The sequence below is a fragment of the Eutrigla gurnardus genome (assembly GCF_963514095.1).
Source record: "Eutrigla gurnardus genome assembly, chromosome: 8".
NCBI lineage: Eukaryota > Metazoa > Chordata > Actinopteri > Perciformes > Triglidae > Eutrigla > Eutrigla gurnardus.
Genome location: NC_139922.1, coordinates 9,601,385 through 9,621,124, shown reverse-complemented (window position 1 = coordinate 9,621,124; position 19,740 = coordinate 9,601,385). Strand labels below are relative to the sequence as shown.

The 19,740-nt window shown below is 40.3% G+C and overlaps 1 protein-coding gene across 1 annotated transcript in view; it reads left to right on the top strand.

Annotated features, from left to right (window-relative positions):
• The window catches only part of LOC311017714 (plexin-A1-like), a 249,977-nt gene extending 244,466 nt beyond the window's left edge, over positions 1 to 5,511 (top strand). Inside the window, exon 33 of the mRNA XM_084016250.1 lies at positions 191 to 5,511. Coding sequence (XP_083872376.1) covers positions 191 to 286 — 96 coding nt within the window. The 3' untranslated portion in view covers positions 287 to 5,511. The remainder of the gene's footprint in view (positions 1 to 190) is intronic.
• The last annotated feature ends 14,229 nt before the right edge of the window (positions 5,512 to 19,740 follow it).

Genomic DNA, 19,740 nt, shown 5'->3' with positions numbered 1-19,740 from the left:
CAGGTCACATTGAAGTGTGGACACACTTATGTGGACACAGCTGATTTCTGATCTGGTGAATCTGATCACAGAACCACATTGAAAAGACAAGTGTAACCACTTTAATATAGGCCCCGAGGTGCTTTGCTGCATCCATAGAATTGAAATGGTATGATGACCTAGTGTAATCTTCCTCCATGTTTGTGCCCAGATCCTGTCGGCGTTACAGAAAGATGAGCAGTCACGCAGACAGCGGCTACGTGGCAAGCTGGAGCAGGTTATCGACACCATGGCGCTGGCTAGCTGAGGACCGGCCAATCGCACGCCTCGGCTAGGGGAGAACTGGCCAACCAACACGCCTTCCCTAACAACCTTTGACGCCCGTGCCAGTTTGACCCTCGACGTTTGAAGTCTGTCGTTATCACCCTCATGAAGAACAAAGAACAGCAGTGGAAAAGACTGCAAGGACACAAGCACCCAGCAGCAGCACACTGGAGAGACAGCAGAGTTTGGACCTAAGGCCCCGCCGGCCGGGCTTCTTTTTCCCTCCGAGCCGCCAATCCAACTCCTAACAACTAAATCAAGCGCAACCTCAGCTGATATGGACCTTGGCTCAGGGGAGAGTTTATTTTTAATCAAGGCCCTCATCACATCTAGTTCTACGGGTGCAGCAGTTGGGTACTTTGGCCACGATCAGGACCGGCACATGCACATTTGTGACCAAAAACTCATCTAGCTGGAATCAGTGCTGAAATGCTCCTGGAGAGGTTTTAACCTCCAGCTACTAGCTCTCCACAGCCAAGGCTACAGTTCAGACTGTGAGCCAATAAAAGTCCATCAAAATCTATCATTGCGATATTTGATCCCTGTAAGGAATTTATGTTGGCGTCCTCCACATGGAGGTCAGAGGTCAGGGACAGATACAGAGCAGCAGCCAAGGAGCTGGTGGGGATTCAGCATGTTGCTCAAATACACTACAGCAGGGTGGATTCCTGGCAACACATTGACTGCAGCCACTGCAGAGCAACCAGGAGGAACGACTTTGCAGGGATACTCTTCCTCCAGTGCCGACGTTCCAACTCTCTATCTGACAAGAACTCCACTGTAGTCTTAAAAAGGACATTTTCAGTTTCATAACTCTGCATTTGATTTGTTATTGCATTTTCTCCCCCAGCTGCCTACTCTCCCCAGTGCTGTGCCACTTGTGTTACTGCTGAATTTGCACAACAAAGCTAAATCAAAAGAGAAGAGGATATATGAATATATATATATAGATATATAGATATATAAATACAAACCATTTTGTTTTTAAAACAAATGAAAAGCTGAAAAAATGTTTTCCATTGTAATGTACAAAAAAAGTGATTAGAGGATTTGATATTTCCAAGATGAAAAATTATGAAAACACAAGGAAAAATACGTCCTGTGCCATGTTTTACTTTGAATGTTGTTTAGTGAAAAGAGACTTCTTTTTGTTAGATGAAATGTGCTATGAAGAAAATGTTGTCATGCCTAGTGAGAGTGTAATAATAGGTATATATATATATATATATATATATATATATATATATATATATATATATATACCGACACAAAAGTCATTCCTGTGGAAGAAGCCGGCCTCCTGCTGGTAGCAGACAACTATAGGGGCACTACAACTTCTTGATCTAGTTTTCTAGACTCCTTTAGTCTGCAAAAAAAAAAAAAAAAATTTATGGAGTGTGCGCTCCAAAATGAAGGCTAGATTTGGTGTGCAGAAGACGGTGAAACAGTATTGTGTCATATGGTTGGCTTGTTTTCTAGTCTACTGTAAAGTCGGTCAAGCAAAAGGCTCCACTTTTGAAACGTGAATGGGCTTTATGAAAAGATGATGAAATGTAGCTTGATTTATGTAAGTGTTTTTGTACCAGTTGAAGGCCTTTCTCTCTTTTTTGTTTTGTGGTTTTATAGGGTAAAAAAAACACTTCAAATGTTTCCTTTCCAGTACATGCCGCTCCACATTAACTTGCAGCGCTTCAAAAAACATGCATTCATAAACAAGACATTCTTTCTCTTATGAGCATACAGATGTACAAGGTAAATAACAAAGGCTAGAAAACACAGGTAAAAAAAGGTTAATATATACTGTGTCATCATCTGTCCTGTAAGAGCTTTTTATGAAATGTAGAGCACAATGACCATGCATGGATGAAGTCATAACTCCTGTTATCCATGTTTGTTTGGTTTGAGAGCAAATAGATTAAAAAAAGACAACAAAAAGTAGGTTAAAATGCATCAAATGCAACTTTAAAAACATTTGAATATAAAGAAACTCAGATGCATACAGATGCATCAAAACCATTTGCTTTTTCTTCCTGCAACAGTACTTCCCTCAGGTTTTCCCTCTGCGACAGAGTGGGAAGTCCTCTGTTTAAGTCCAGATCAGATAGATCAGAGCTTTGCAGATCCATCAGGAACATTGAGGGCCAGGGCTGCTATGAAATGTGTGCTGGGTTTCCCTCAAATGAAACGTTGCTGTAACTACTTGAGTTTTCCAACACCTATAGTAAAAAGTCTGAGTTACAGTTTGTGAATAGGAAACTGAAAAATGCCAACTGCTTCCAACCTCAGTCCTGCCTTTTAGGGATGTTCCAGCTCCCAAAACACTTTCAAGTACATTACGAAACCATCTGCAATAGAACGTGCCCATGCTGTTTTGAGCCATGGCCTCAAACGTGACCATATTGGAGTAGATGCTTCTTTTAAGGTAGCTGGCACAAAGAAAATGTCTGATTCACACTCTTGAGGATTGACTTTAAAAACGCTTAACCGAAAAAATATTCATATACGTACATTTTCTTTACATTTTAATTACGAGTTCAATAAGCTACATTTTCCCATGTGTCTCCAACATGCCTTAAGTCACAGTTACAGTGACTTTCAGTAACTCATTTTGCGGTAAATTCACGCCTTAACCACTTTTAGATTGTGTCTTTGAGCAGCAAACCCCCCAGCTTTAAAACATTGGCCAATAATAATGACATTTTGATAGGAATGGCATTGCTTTGTGCTAGCGAACATGCTAGTCTAAAAAGGAATCGGGGTGGTGAATTAAGCAATTGTTATTTCCCGGCTAAATTGACATAGAAGTGAACAATATCCCTTAATGTCAGGAGGCCGTCATTCCTGGTTGCTCAAGAGTTGATCATCATGGCCAACAAAGAACATGTCACAACTTAGACTTGCATGAACCAATTCTTTAGCCAATTTTACAGCCATCTATTTTCCAGTATCCTTATTTTATCTGGGTGTTAGCTGTTTTTTAAATCTACTTAACATAACTGGACCAACCTTATTGCCACCTAACCAAACACATATTGCTGCTGTCAAGTGAAAACTCTTAAGAAAAAGAGAAAGACGATAAATTTAGGATGATTATGAAACCCTTTAAATCCTGATCTGTAGATATTAGCCTGTAGCCTGTAGTCATTAAGATGCTGTGTCTTTATCTGACAGCAAATATGTGTCTGGACAGAATGGAACGTACTTTATGTGCTTCGATACTTGAACCACTGATCTACACAGGGTAAAACTACATACAGGGCAGCTGACCAAAGCTTTATTCATCCACACCAGGAGGACAACTCTGTAACAAGAGAATGCCATCTGCTTTTCAGTTCTTCCATAAAATGAATTATTACGTAGTTATAGCCATTTAAATACCCCTCATTGAAGGTATTTAGTGTTTATATTTATGCTTGATGAATGGTGAGGATGTTACTTCCACGTGCCGGCACTCATTAACACATTCCGTTAAATTGGATTGAATGACCGACTCAGCCTGAGGACGTGGGCCACTGTATTGATGTTTGACTGCTGTTCACTGGCTCAGTTGTTCTTTTGATGAAGATGATTTTAGTGATGTGGAACTAGAAATGAGGCTTAGTTAGTTAAGTAAAAGAAAAAATGAAAAACAGCAAGATGGCAGAAGTAGGCACACTTGGTCTCAGGTGCTTTTGCTTCTTACTTTTGCTTCTTGTATTCTGCTTCACCACTTGTTGTGGAAAAAGATGAAAAGGCAGAGGAAGTGCTTTGAAGGTCATGGAACTGCTTCATTTTTCATTCCGTTGCATCTGCCGTTCGACTTCCACATAGGAAAATACAGTGATGAAAAGAGGAGGAGGATGGTGGGGGATTCTCTTGACAATTGACCGACGCAGAACTGTTCACTGTGCCTTGTCTGGCTCTTCCCATACTGGAAATGGTACATTCCTCCAATATAACTAAACGGGAAATATATTCAAATATACATTCAACAACAATCATACAGGATGAATTTTAGAGTGCAGTATTTTGTGAAATATGCTCATTTGCTTTCTTTCCAAGACTGAGATAAGAGGTTTGATACCAGTCAAAAGTCAGGATGTGATCAGCCTAGCTTAGCATGGAGAATGAAAGAGCTAGCCTTCCTCAGTCCACCTCTAAAAGTGGCTATCAACACCTCTAAAGCTGGCTATGTGTACAGCAGAATGTAAAAAAACAGTTGTGCTTTTAGGGAGATTATAGGCTGCGCACAGAAAAACAAACTGCTTTCTGGTTGTTGGTATGTTGTTGTTTTTTCGCTTTGCTTAACCCCTGCTTTTAGTCTTTATGCTAAGCTGATCTAACTATGTCCTGACTTCAGCTCTGCATTTATCATGTAGATAAAATATTCATATTGTTATCATTGTTATATTCACTTTCTTGGCGAAAGTAAGAAATACCGCTAAACTAGCTTATTGCGCATTATGTCTGGTTTGTTTAAACTCTTGAACAGAGCCAAGCTAGACGTTACTCCCTGCAACTTGTCACCATGCTATGCTAAGCTAAGCTAACTGTATCCTAGCTTGAGCTTGATATTTTGCATAGGCTACAGATCTGAGAATGGTATCATTTCTTTCATGTAACTTTCAGCAAAAACAAAAAAGTGGAAAGGGGCATTTTACAAAATGGCAAACTATTCCTATTTTTCAACAAAAAACAAATTCAGGAGTCCACACCATTGTCATCTACAAGCCATAAATGAATCTATTCTAACGTGAAAGTGATATGTACTTCTTTTCAGTATGGGCTGCACCCTGTAACATGGCATCTCCTCAGACCCATATACTGTAACCTTAATAGCCTACTTGGTGCCATTTCTTAAAACCCCCAGAACAGCAAGTCTCTCATCTCTCCAGTTCTCTCCAGCTTTCTCACCTGCTGAGTTCACTTTGATTAAAGTACCTACATTTCAGAGAAGGAGCATAGGACGCAAAAAAGGAAAAAAACAACAACAAAAAACAACCTTCACACAGATTAAAAAGGAGAGAGATAGAAAGAAAAAAATATCTTAAAGAGTTTTAATACTTTATGAATTCTGATACCTTTTTAAGAGTTTCAGACTTGAAGCTGCTGTGACAGGTTTTGGCTGTTTCACGCCCGTGTAAATACCCTGCTCTTTCCTATTTTGCAGATTTATTACGTGTAAATAGACACGCATCAAGGAGAGATTAAACATGTTTTTTTGCTAAATCTGTCTCGTCTGATGTTTTCATTCCCCTTCCCCCTCCTCACATAGCCTATATACGCTCAAAGTTGTGGATTTGAAAGTTGTAAGAAGTTTTAGGTCTATCTGAAGTGCATGTCACCACAAGAGAACTTGAAAGATCCAAGGCTGCATAGGAGACTCAAATTTTATTGTACTCTATGCATTCTGGTAAAGCAAAAGCTGCTACTTCTGTTTGATTCCCCCTCTTTTACCACAGGATGTTGATGAGGACATTGACAAAGATAAGACAGAAAATGATAAAAGCCTTTGCATACTAGACAGTCAGAAATCTCTGAAGTGAGCCAGGAAGATACAAAGCTCAGTTTCAAGTCTACAATCACCCATCCATACCTACTCACATTCCCACCCGTGTAAAAAGTGAGTGCCATAGCAGTGAATCCTTAAATGACGCTGTTATTTATGAGTGTTATGTCGCAGTAATGATGTGATGGATGATGTGCTTCAGGATCTCAAGGTGTTCCATTGATCTTGGATGTACTGTATAAACAAATATGTTTCAAAACAGTTCATAAATAAGATGTCTGGGCCGCCAATGGGATATAATATACAGTAAGATACTATGTATACTATGACTGTACTTCACTGTCATTGTTCTATTTTTGTGTTTTTGAATCATGCTGGTTAAACAGCTCTCATGCAGGTGACCCGGTCTATCAGTCCACCACTTTGCTCCAGACTGAAATAGCTTGACAACTGCTTCATGTATTGCTACAAAGTTTTGCACAGGCAGTCGTTGTTCCAAGAGGAAAAATCCCAATGACTTTCACTTTCCCTGACTTTTTATCTAGCCCCACCATGAGATTGACTTTTTGTTTATTTAATGAAATGTTACCCTTACATTTATGAAATGTTAACATTACATAAAGTAGATTGGCTTGAACTTTGGTACAGATATCCATAAACCCCAGAGGATAAATCCCAATAACCTCAGTGATTTTATCTTGCACCAGCAGGTAATAGTTTAATTCATGGTGCCGAAAGGATGAATCCCAATCACTCTGGTGGTGTTTTAGTGAAATATCTCAACAACTCCTGAAAGGATTGCTATGGAATTTGATACAGACATTCATGTTCCCCTCAGGATGAATTGGGGCAACTTGGTGCTTAATAATATGGAAGTGACTGAATACTAAGCAAATTGGGATGCCTCACATCAGTCCTTTGTTCAATACACTGTAATTAAAACCAGGTTTAATTAATATATGTATTTTTTTCAGTGCACAGCATTCTAAGCCCTCACATAACCAACTCAGTTACTGTACAACCTTCTTGTCAGATAACGTGAATGCGGCATTAGCTTCCGCCATTTTATTTCAGTGTACAGGTTTTGTGTGTGAAATTCATGCACTATATAGTGCCGTCAAAAATTCTGACAATGGAAAGAAAAAAATACTCCAAAATTACTGTTGTGTGACTCTACACCTCTAAGCAATGCCTCTGTCCTGCCCATTCTTCATCCTTCCTACCCAACAAATGATATCAAAACAGTCTTAAGTCTCGTTCTCTCATCACGACTCTCAGATTGTCCATTACCGGTCGGAAAATGTAACGTTTAAAATGTGTCGTGCCCTCCTCTCGGGAACCAGACGGTTTGACAGGCAACCCATCAATCAAATTAAAAAGCCCATTACGAAAACATAAAGAGGAGAGATTCAGACCTCCGGAGAGAATCTGACCTGGATATCAGACACCCCGTCTTTGTTCTGAATGGGATTGACCTCTCTTTATTATCCTGAGTGCTTTTTTTTTTTTTAATTCTTCCTTCCACCTGTGAGGCCATTTCATACTCTGCCTCCAATTTCTTCCTCTGCGTGGTGAGGTTTCAAGCTGAGGATGGACTGAAGGCAGATTGTAGCATTTGTAATTATTATTTTTATTTTTTCTACCCAGTTTATTTTTTCCTCTCTCCTGTCTCTGATATTTTCCCCTCTATCTCTCTACCTACTGTGGTCCTTCAGAGAGGAAGACTGACTGAGTCTCCACAACAATTTCTCTCCAACTTGCTGTCTTCTCTCCATCCTCTCCTTTTATTTGCCTCTTGCATATTTTTGGGTTCCCTGCTATAGCACTTGTCACAGTAGGTAGAACACAGCAGTGCTTAGATAAAGGTCTGGGTTGCACACTGACTTGCAGACAGCAGACACCACCACCCATCGCCTGCAGCCCATATGTCTGGCTATGTCTTCAAGTAACTCAGGGCATCAGATTCCCGTGTTTGAATTGTACTTGTTGTGAAAAATCAATCTCCTCCTCTTTTTTATTTTTCCTCTTCTCTGTTTTTGCACCCAGAGGCTTTTCTAGCAATTCAATCATCCCGACTGCTCTCAACACAAACACTCAACCTTCCTCTAAGATTCCCAGGCGCAGAATGAACGACAAAGTCACATTGGCTTGGACCTCACACCGCCGACTCTCAGCTGGAGATTAAACTGGGAGGGTAAGAGAGAGAAGAGAGAAATCAACAAGAGGAGGTTGAGAAGTGTAGACTTTGGAGAAAGAGTTGACTGGTCGTCCAGGAGGAGGCGGAAGGTTAATACTGCCTTGCTCATTCTGTCATTATAAAGCCCCAATAAATGACGACCAGCAGGGGAAATAAGATGATAGCGCAAAATCAGGACACCAGACAGTCTCAGTTTCCACTTTGTCAAAGCAGAATTAAATATAGTTCTAAACTGTGACTGTGTGGGTGCATGTCTGCTGACAAAAAGTATGTGAGCTTGCATGATTTGAACTAATCACTGGCCCCTATGGATAATAGTTTCTCAGCCTGCAGACAGTTCATGTAATATTTGCTGATGTGAAAGGAAAGACATGGTTTTTACATTCCTGGTGTGTTTAGAAGAAAGGGAAGACTCCAGACTTCAACACATTTGATTGACTTCAGGAGAGTGCAGCAATTTCCATCAAGCTGCTAGTGTGGAAGCCTGTGGACTTTGTTAGGCTCCAACTGAAAACCAAAGATTTTTTCCCACAATAACTCAAGGTCTCAATAACACATTTCACTTGTCACTGGTAGAATTTTGTAAATATTGCTTCATTCAATGGGCTCAATTTGATATTCACAATACTGATGTAGCAACATTAAAAAAAACAATTTGCTATCTAAAGATGCTGTGGAGTAACGTTTACCTGAACAGAGAATGACATTGCTCTCCCTCTGTGTGTGTTGCTGTTGTTGAGCTTTCCGTTTGTTTGCAAGAAGTGATCTTGCATGTGAGTGTGTCCCTCTGGCTAATTCCATCCTGACCTACAGAGCCGTCACAGAGCTGTAGCAGCCACCCTGCAGTTCCCCCTCAGGTTAACACTGTTAGCTCTGTCAGCACTAGCCGTAGTTTGTGCTATTAGCGCTGTGAGCTTAGCTGCAAACCACCATATTGAGAGGGAATAAAAATGCTCCCAATTTGTGTGTTTTGGAGTGTGTTTTGGGAAACATTGCTTGATTGACAGCCCAAACTTACTTACAAACTTTAAACTTTAACAACAATATTGAGAAAATGATTGATTTCTATATAGGCTATATCTGTTCCAATTGGAGTATTGTTAATGTTGATGGTTAGACAACTAAACCTGAAAAAGCCAACACAAGTCCTGTGACTGCACCACAATCTCTTCAGCACTTCCTCATTCTTACTGTCTGCCTTGTTAAACAAAGGACAGATCAGTTGATGCCTCTGAGCCTGCTGGAATCTTCCCATATCAACAGAATTCCTCAATAATGTGCTGGCTTGGACCTATTCTAAATTTACCCAATTTCACACTGTGCTCCTAAATCATCTGTGCTGAATTACTAAAAAAAAAAATGGTCGTCCCATGAGAAGCAGAACAGAGGTATGATTCTTCATTTTTAGCCATGCTGGTGCCGTAGCTCTAGGAATAGCAAAACCTGTCAGTCTGTCAGGCGGGCCACTTTTTTAGTCCACACAGAAATATTTCAACGTCAGTTTGCCATGAAATTTTGCACAGATGTCCATGGTGCCCAGAGGATACATTCTAATGACTTTGGTGATTGTATGACTTTTCATGTTGTGCTAAGGTTAACACACGTTGAGTGAAATGCCTCACCTATTGAATTGCCATAAAATTCGGTGCAGACATTTATATTCCCCTCAGGATGAATTGTAATAAGTTTGCTGATCCCCAGACCTTCTCATCAGGTCAAAACTTTAACTTTTCCAATGCTTTTGGTTTGTACCAAATACTTGTGAGCATGCTAACATGCTCAACTAAAATGTGAACGTGGTGATTATTATAATTACACCTGCACAAATGTTAGTATTGTTACTGTGAGCATGTTATCATGCTGTATTTAGCATTTAGCTCAATGTATGCTAAATGCTAAATGCAAAGTACAGCTTCATAGAGATGCCATAGAGAGCTATGAGCTTCATAGAAATACCATGGCTGTAGTCTTAGACGTGTTACTGTTGCAGTTAGTAAATGTTTGCAAGATCATTTATAGACTACTGTCGGCTGGACATGAGGCTAAACACAGTATTGGAAAATATGCATGGCTTATTATTATGTTGTCGTGTGCTCAGGCCCTATTGGAACTTTAGTGTTTCTTCTTGTTATTATATACAAAATGAATCACTTTAATCACAAAAACTCACCAAAATTGGCACGCGCATTCAGCCTGTTGGAAAAAAAAAGGGACATTTTATTGATCTTCTATTCAGGCAAAAAAAAATTGCACAATAGCGCCACCTACAGCCTTTAAGGCCACTCCCCTCCCACTGTAACTCCGATTGACATTACATTTGATACATATATCTACAAAAAAGCCTCTTGGACCACGAATGTCAGCCCGCTGAATTTCCTGCCATTTTGCATTTGTTTAAACACGTATTTTTGTGAACTCCTCCTACACCATAGATCCGATTCCAACCAACTTTTCTGTGGATCATTACTAGACCAAGCTGATCAAAATTGTTACAATTTTTGTAGAATCTTGATGCGTTCGGAAGTGCTACCCAACGAACCAATGAAGGGGCCGTGGCTCTGGAATGTAGGGTTTGTTCCTTAGCAGAGTGTTTCTGTGACATTGTGCCTGGCCACTTTGCATCCCGCTAGTACACCCAACATGCATTGTGGTTTTATCACTGTCAGCTTCATATAGCTTCCTCATTAATTAGTCTCATTGCATATTGCAGACTTTAGACCTCAGCTCAAATCCTGCTCTCTCTGTATGTTCCTCAAATGCAGTTGACCAAACGACTCCAGCAATCCCAGTTACTGTCTGAGTCCTGTTACAACTGACTTTCATTGCACTGTGCTGGATCAATGAATTCCAGAATAGCACCCATAAGGGAGTTGAGGTCTGATTGTAAGTGCTCTGCTGGCAACCAGTGAATGACAGACCACTGGAGACAATGAAAAGCAAATGTGGCATTAGTGATTCAGCTTGACGTTCAGCTCAGGCTATTTTCACCAACTCTAACCCCCTGCCTGCTTTGCTCCATGCTGTCCCTGCAGGAGCTCACTTCACCTTTCCTCTCGCTAGCCGCGGAGCTATCCTCGCACTTTCATCTCTCTCTATCTTAGCAGGATGGACGAGTGCTCAAACAAACTAGTCATCTTAGACCACCACCTCCCCACTCTTGCCTCTCCATCCTCCTCTGTCACTCTTCCACTTCCCCTGTCATCCTTTTATCTCTCCCGACCTCTCATCTACCCCCTTCCTCTCATGCCGTCTCTCCTCTCACCCGCGCTCCCACTTTCTCTCTCTGTATTGCTTGGCTTGGCTGCAGGCAGTGCTGTGGTATTGGAAGCCGCATGGGGCTTGAGGAGTCATCTCGTGCTAAGCAGAGCTAAGCCCAGCTTCCGAAAAGCATCTTAGTCCTTTGGTTTAGAAAAGTTTACAAAGAATATATGACGATAGAGCAGTAAAGCTGAGCACTTGGCATCAGAAACCTCTAGACTGGGATGAGATAACTGAGCTAACTAAAATTTGGTCAGATCTGCCACAATGCTGTTCATGTAAACTATTATGTGACCGCTACAACTGGGATATCATGAAAAACTCACCTTCCAATGCTTGTGCACATGCATTTGGGTATCTGGCGTGCCTACAAACGAAATGGGACAACCCAGTCAGACTTTATGTGGGCCATCTGGATCAGAAAACAAGCCATTCAGATTAGACTTTATTTCACATGCAGGCTCATTACAATATACTGACTTAAATCTGAGTTTCTCCAGGGTATGAAGAGACAGATCCTGAAATGGAGTGTTTAAGACAGACAAAATACATTTACATTCAGATAGACGGTATGTGAAAAATAATGCGTTTTTGAACATTGAAAATGAGCATCCTGTTAACCATGTGTTTATCATTGTAACTGTGACAAAGTGAAGGTTCTCTAACCTTGAGGAAGTAGTCATTTAACCCAAACCACAATGTTTACCTGAACCAAACCATGTCATGTTATTTCTTTGCATAAACCTGTCCAAACCATAAGCATCATAGAACATAGACGGCTCAGACAAAGTGAGGACAAACAGCCTGTCGATGGGGATGTCAGATCTGGGCAGCAACCTCCCGTTCTGTGCCTTAAACTTGCGTTCTCTCTGCTGGCCATCAGGGGTATCTGGTTGCAAAAACAAATCCAATTGCATGGAAGTCAATGAGAAAAGACTTCTTACTTGATTTATTATCTTAGTAAACATTGTAACGTTTATGGTCTCATTTGCTATTTTCAATTCTTCTTCAATTCAGCATGATGTTCATTTAGTACTTTAGTATTAGAACTTTTGTAAATAGACCATAAAGCAGGCTATGCTTTAGGGCGTGGCAACATTGTGATAGACAGGTCACTACCACAGTCTCAGTACCATCGCTACCAAATTAATTAGCTACTAACATGACTTTAACACTTAGCTGTAAAGTTTACTTTGAATTAGTCGCTCCTCCGCAGCCCAAATATGGTCACTTATGGACAAATATGGTAACTTCCGGACTGCCAAAATGTAGAACTCGAGGCCTCAAAACCGCAGTCTTGAAACCAGGTGTCGCGATCCACGTTTTATATACAGTCCATGGTCATATCAGAAAACAAAATAATTATCTGTTTTAGGATAATTACAATAAGCAAATGTTGTCCTTATAATAAGGAGTACTTCTTCTCTGAAGATGTGCCTCCCACTAATGAGTTAAGTGCTTTTCATTGTTTCATTTTTGAATTGACAAGAGACATACGCACAGAGAATGTTCGCTGTTTATTTAGCTATGTATTCCATTTTCTGTACATGGCATTGAGTTGTCAGTTAAGCTTTAAGTTTTAAAGGTCACCTAGCTAAAATGAAAGTGAATATAACAGCCCCACAATGAATGATATTTTTTATAATGGTTACAATATGCAGTTCTTGTTAAATACATTTTGTGTTGAATACACTTTTTGGCCATTTTGGAGGCTGAGCATTGTTGGACTGCACTGCATTATACTGAAAGAAGTTGTATCTGTCCTCACTGCTATAAATGGGTTAGAAAATATGTTATTCACTGCATGGCTGTTGTATTAGACTGCATTAATTCAGCTAGACAGACATATTGAACTGGTTTGACTGCTGAGTAGTGAGATCTATCTTCCCTTCTAGCAAAAGATTCATGGCACATTCTGTGCAACTAACTCTAAACTTAAGCATGCAGACAAGAAAACAAGGTGGATAAGCAAAGAAACAGAAAGCTGAAGTATCATGCTCTCCTGAGCTATCTTTTACCAGAGTCCCAAATGCTTGCATTCATATAAAAAAGCTTTAAAAAAGTTTCTGATTTCCTTCCCTTTCTTCCCCACTTGCCTGAGGATGGTAGGCTATCTCCTCTGATACATAAGGTCACACCAGCATGGTCTTTCACTTGAAAGGCATTTCACCAAGAAAGTGTAATGCGTGCTGAGGTTTGCATCATCTCTGCCCACAGACACAGGTCGATGAGAGTGCAAGGTCAAGGAACTGCATGCCACTATGTGTCACTATAATTAACAGTATTATGTTTTCAGGTTAAGGACCCCGAAAAGTTCCAATATCATCAAGACTTTGGGTTAATTTAACTGTTGTTCTCTGCTATTTAGAATAAATTTGTAGGACGTTTTCACTGGTAAATACAATTTTAAAAGCCAGATGGAGTTGAGGGCAGCAGACATCTGGCAAGAGGAACTTCCTCTGCATACAGAGCTGCATTGGTTTCCTCTGATAAGGTCAAGCCACTCAGACTGTCTGGGTCACTGTGACTACAATGCAACTTCAACACACCACATCTACCCAGACTTGTCAGAAAGACGAGATGTCAACTAAAAACAGGAAATAGTTTTTGTTTAACAAAAGTACAATATTAAACTTTATATTTGAATGATTTTCACAGAATATGTTTGCATCTAAATATCAATAATATACTTGTTGACTACATTATCGGCACATGATCTACCAGCACCCATAGACCATAAGCCACAGTGTTCATTAACATACCCAAACAGGTATATAATTGTAAGTAGAGATGAGGTCAGATGCTCAAAGCCGTGTATCAACCTTGTACATGTATTGAATTCATGCACAAATCTTTCCAAAGGACACGTGGCTGCATGGATATCTATTAGGTGGTAGCTATGAACAGGCTGGGCCACTTCCATTCATTTCAATAAAAAGTGGCTTTCATTAGAGTATGAATGTTAACAGGTATTGTCATTTTATCAGCAATGCTTTATTCATAAAAAGAAATATTACTGGCAGATGACAAAATAAAGTTCCATATACACTATATTGCCACTCACCCATCCAAATAATTTCAATTATTTGGATAGGTGAGCTGCATCCAAGCCATATATCAGCAAGTGCAATGCAAAGCGTTGGATGGAGTGGTGTACATCACGCCGCCACTGGACTGTAGAGCAGTGGAGATGTTCTCTGGAGTGACGAATCACACTTCTCCATCTGGCAATCTGATGGACTAGTCTGGGTTTGGTGGTTGCCAGGACAATGGTACTTGTCTGGCTGCATTGTGCCACGTGTAAAGTTTGGTGGAGGGGGATTATGGTGTGGGGTTGTTTTTCAGGAGCTGGGCTTGACCCCTTAGTTCCAGTGAAAGGAACTCTGAATGCTTCAGCAAACCAAGAGATGTTGGACAATTCCATGCTCCCAACTTTGTGGAACAGTTTGGGGATGAACCCTTCCTGTTCCAACATGACTGTGCACAAGGCAAGGTCCATAAAGACATGGATGAGAGAGTTTGGTGTGGATGAACTTGACTGGCCCCAACCTCAATCCGATAGAACACGTCCAACATCAGTTTGTGACCTCACAAATACACTTCTGGGAGAATGGTCAAAAAGTCCCATAAACACACTCCTAAACCTTGTGGAAAGCCTTCCAGAAGAGTTGAAGCTTTTATAGCTGCAAAGGGTGGACCAACGTCATATTAAACCCTATGGATTAAGAATGGGATGTCACTTAAGTTCATATGCGAGTCAAGGCAGGTGAGTGAATACTTTTGGCAATATATTTGGCAATATGTGTTCTACTATTTCTTGTTACGACAAGTTATATAAATTATTTAATATAAAATGTGCTTTAATTGCAGCTTTAAAGTAGAGCTAAAATGAAAAATGCAATTTTAACTTTTTTTTTGTCAGATCCTCAGCCATTTGTGCATATATAAAAAAATTGATAAAATTAGTACTACAACTATTTCTTTGTATTTTTATAATTGTTCCTCATGGAAAACATAAAAAGAAGCATGCTTACATCAGTGAGTATCAACAAATTTCAACATCATGGCATCAATCCATCAAACAATCTGCAACGTATCCACACAGAGTTCGAGAAGGTTGTGAGCTATCTTCTCAACGATCAAGTCAAACTCCTCCCAACGTTATGTCCCGTCTGTTTATCAGGTTTAACTCGGAAATATCTCACAGTAGGGAAGCTTGATTGATGTATTTATTTTTCATTCTGTTCCATTTTAATTTGTGCAGACAACATGACATCAAGATCATTTCATTCCAACAAAAGAACAGATGCATTCAAACAGACAGAAACAACACCTGAGAAACAAAAATAGATATGTACAGGAAAGGAAAGCTACAAAAATAGATATGGAAATGAAACATTGTTAAATAAAAGGAAAGTTAAACAACATAATAATTAAAAGGGCTTGGGCTAATTTTTTTAATAAATCATTCCATAATGAAAATTAGTTTCGGGGCTTTTATATTAGAGAGAAACTCATTATGATACACCCTAAACCTAGGTTTCACATTTATATACTTGGATTTGTGAATGAAACATTCCCCAAGAATCAGAATATCATTAACCACAAAGTCATGAAGTTCATAGATAATGTCCTTTTGGGGGAAGGTGTTAAAATGAAGATTCTTTGGCTAAAAGTCATTCGGGAGCCAGAAACTCCGTTTCCGCTCCACTTTAACGTCATATTGTGATAAAGTTCCTGCCAGGTGGCGTTGCTGTGCGCACGTTTTAGAAGTGACGCAAAGCAGTACTACCCAGCGGCAAGTGACGCGTTTTTAGTATTGACGAATATCCAGAAAACTCAATAACACCACATTTGGCGAAAGCTTCGTGGACAAGTTGTGGGATAAAAAGCAGCGAGTTGGTGGGAGTAGAAGTTACACAGTGACGGTGGGCGATAGTTAAACTAGCAAACATTGCTGCTGCTGACAGGTGCTCATTGATTAATTCACCTGCGCCAGGTAGCTTAACTGCCGCCCCACTTGGCGCTAGTTTACCGTGTTCACCTGAAGCATGAACGAATATGAAGAAGAGCCACGTCTATGGCAGATACACAGAGCTACTCAGTGACCTGGGACGGAGTCTGGCGGTGGATGCTGCTGCACAGAGGAGGAGGGACAGACGGACTCCGGTTACAGGTAAGCCTGCCCCCTGTGTTGTAGCGCGTTGTGTTGCTGGTTTGGTGTGCAGCAGTGCTTCATGCTTCGCTCATTGCTAAACTAATGCTGAAGAGCTGTGTATGTGACTTGTTGGTGACAGCTAGTGTAAGTCAGACATAGAGATATGTTCTGTCTCAGAGAAGTTGACCAACAGGTGCATATGGCGAGGGAGTCTTTGCAGCTGGTCTGCTGTTGTTATTGTTACTGGGATGCCATATTGACACGTGCATGTGTTAACATGGTTGCATTGCATTAAGGCAGACAGTATGTGTGTTTTGCACTGGACATAGCTGTGTGTCTCTGTTATGTATCCGGTTTAGGCTGGGACTGTTCTTTTCGTACTATAACAACCTAAAATGTCGTGAACAAAGGTCCATCCATCCATAAAGTTTTCAAAATGCAGAAATAGTACATGCAACGATAGGTAAAGTCACAGGGACTACCTCCACTTGTTAAATACAGTCTATGGTTCCTAGATTGGTATTGTAGGCCTCTATCATATGAGGCTTGATGTTTCCATGTCAGAATACTTGCTCTGGAGAAAGACCTCTGTTCCTTATTATATTTCAAATATATTTGAGATTTGATGGTGCCAGGAAGGCCTTTTTTTAATTACTCATCCTCAGCCTTATGTTTGTAGTGTCAAATGTCAAACCTGCCCCCAGATAGTGATATTAAATCACATGCTTGTGAATTCATTCTAAGAAGCATGTCCTTGTTTGCTCTTTTTTAGCCTGTCTGTAGTTAGAAACACTTTTGCAGAATAGCTTGGAGGCATGTTTTGGACTAGCACCAAATTACATCTGTGAGTTCTCTGTTCACTACGAGCCCAAAGGCAGACAGGAATACTTGAGCAGCATCCTTTTTAGTATGTTAAAAGGATCCTGTCTGAAAGCAGGGCGATGAAACCTTCAGTGCAGGCCATCAGCACTATTGAAAGGGCTGCCTGAAGAATGCCACAGTAGCTGTCACATCCTTTTCTTTCTTGAAGTTGGGAGGACAGACATGAATCATGTTGTCTTTCCTACAACTTGCAGCCATTGCCTTGCTGCATTATTTGCAGCTTCTGGCATCTGAAAAGTGAATACACACATTTCCAGCAGAAATTCAGCAGGAGTGGAGTAGAAATTATGCATACTTTTTACTTGTAAATTACGTTATTTTCTCTCAATCTCTCGCAGAAAATAATACAGAATTTAACACAATATATGTTAAATAATTTGCTTTTGGATTCAGGCTCACTTGTATCTGGTCTTTATGCTAAGCTAAGCTAACCACTTGCTGGCACTAACTTAATGTTGAGCAGCCAGAAAAGTGGGAGCAAGGTTCTCATGAACTCTCGATATAGGAAAAAAAAAAAAGCGTATAAGACACATTTTCCAAAAAGTCTTTTTCTTTAACTATGAAAATGCAAAGCTACAAGTGTATGTATAAGCAGAATTTAATCATTCTAAGTCAATGTGGAATAAAATGCAGCATTGATATTTTTTAGTTATCATTAGTTCATGTAGCCTAATCATTTGCAAACTGACTGTACAAGTAGCGCATGCGGGGTCTTTCCTAGCTCAAAAGGAAGCGGAGGTGGTACCATCCTGTTCATCGCATCAGTATCTGTCACACATAATGTGTACTTACACACACCCACAGGAGAAGGATCAGGATGTGCATATTTAGGCTTCACGGTTATAATAAGCTAGTCCATATATGTGCTTCAGAAACCTTGAATCTTTCTCTTAGGTCCCTTATCTTCAGACGGTGTGTGCGTACGCAAATAACAGCCATCAGAGCAGTATGAGACGAGGCAGGGCCGAGGAGAATGTTGTTGGAGATGACTTCACTGCACCAGACAAGGTCAAGGCACTGAGGGTCTGTATGTGTCGCATTGATTATCAGACACGCGGTGCAACGACACAGCCGGCCAGCTTAACAGACTCATAGACCGCAAACTACACAAATGGAGACAGACAGGAGAAACACTGCTTAGTGCTTAGCAGACAGGTGTGGCTGTCAAATAGCATGACAGTGATATACTAAGACAGCGAGTCTGGCAGATGCAATGCAAGCCAGGCAAACTAAACATAGGACAGGTGGACAATTCCCCCTCCCAAAAAAGAAAGTGCAGACAGAGGAGAAGAGAGACAGGATGAAAACACTACTGACAGTCAGGCTGACAGGCAGACTGCAGAGTCCAGACATCTAGAGGAGGGAGAAATGAAACATTGTTTGGAAATTGCCTTGGTGGGTTGGAGATAATAAGATGGGCTAGCCAGGTAGAGAGCGATGTGGATTGAAGGACTTTTGCACACAGAAGCTATTGTTCTTGCAAATTGAATATATTAAGCGATATATTCACTTTAAACAAAACGATATTGAGACTTAAGGTAACACATTGTGACACACCAGTCTCCCCTCCACTGTCGTCCTCAGCAGGGAGGTCATAGGTCAAGCACCCCTGCATCCGATAGGCATATTGATTGTGTCCCAATTCCATCTCATTAAGATCAATGTCCCTTTCACACCTAACCTGTTTAGTCCATTTAACTGAACTATGAAGCGTTTCGTTCAATAGTCAGCTGTGAATCCAACCCTGGTGCAGACCAACATCCGAACCAAGACCGCTTTGTGATGTGAAGCAACCTTGTAATTGATCTGTTAAGGCCATGAATATAACCTCTTAACGCAAATCAACATGTATGCATGTTGGCATTTAGTGTGAATTACACTAGCCATACCAGAGGGCCTAATGACATGAGTGTGGAGCAGCTGAGCCTCACTTTTATTGAAACACCAACATGGAGGGCAGAGGAGAGAAGCAGCATGCCCATAAATGAAACCAAAACATAGTGGCATTTTTTTCTCTTCATTAGTCCTGGGTGCTGTGAAACAACGCTTCGGATGGAAGCAAAAAAAACAGTATTTTAATAAATTGTATCTAGTTTTAATTGTCGGCTCTTTTTAAAATGTAGTCTCAGTTTTTGTCCTGTGTATGAAGTCCTTGTTGGTTGTTTTTTTTCATCATTTTAAGTCAGCTGTGTCCTATTATTTTTAGTCGAGCTTTAGTTGACTAAAAGTCTTGGCATTTTAAGCATTTATTTAAGCAAGTATTTTAGTCTAGTTTTTTTCTCATACATATTTTAATGTTTTCAAACCAATCATTTTAGCCAATTAGGTTTAACCAAAATATATTGGCTGTGTCCGAAATAATTCCCTACTCCCTACTCCCTACTCCCTATATAGGGTAGTTCTATGGAGGGCACTATATAGTGGACTCAAAGGCAAAATGAAAAAACACTTTCG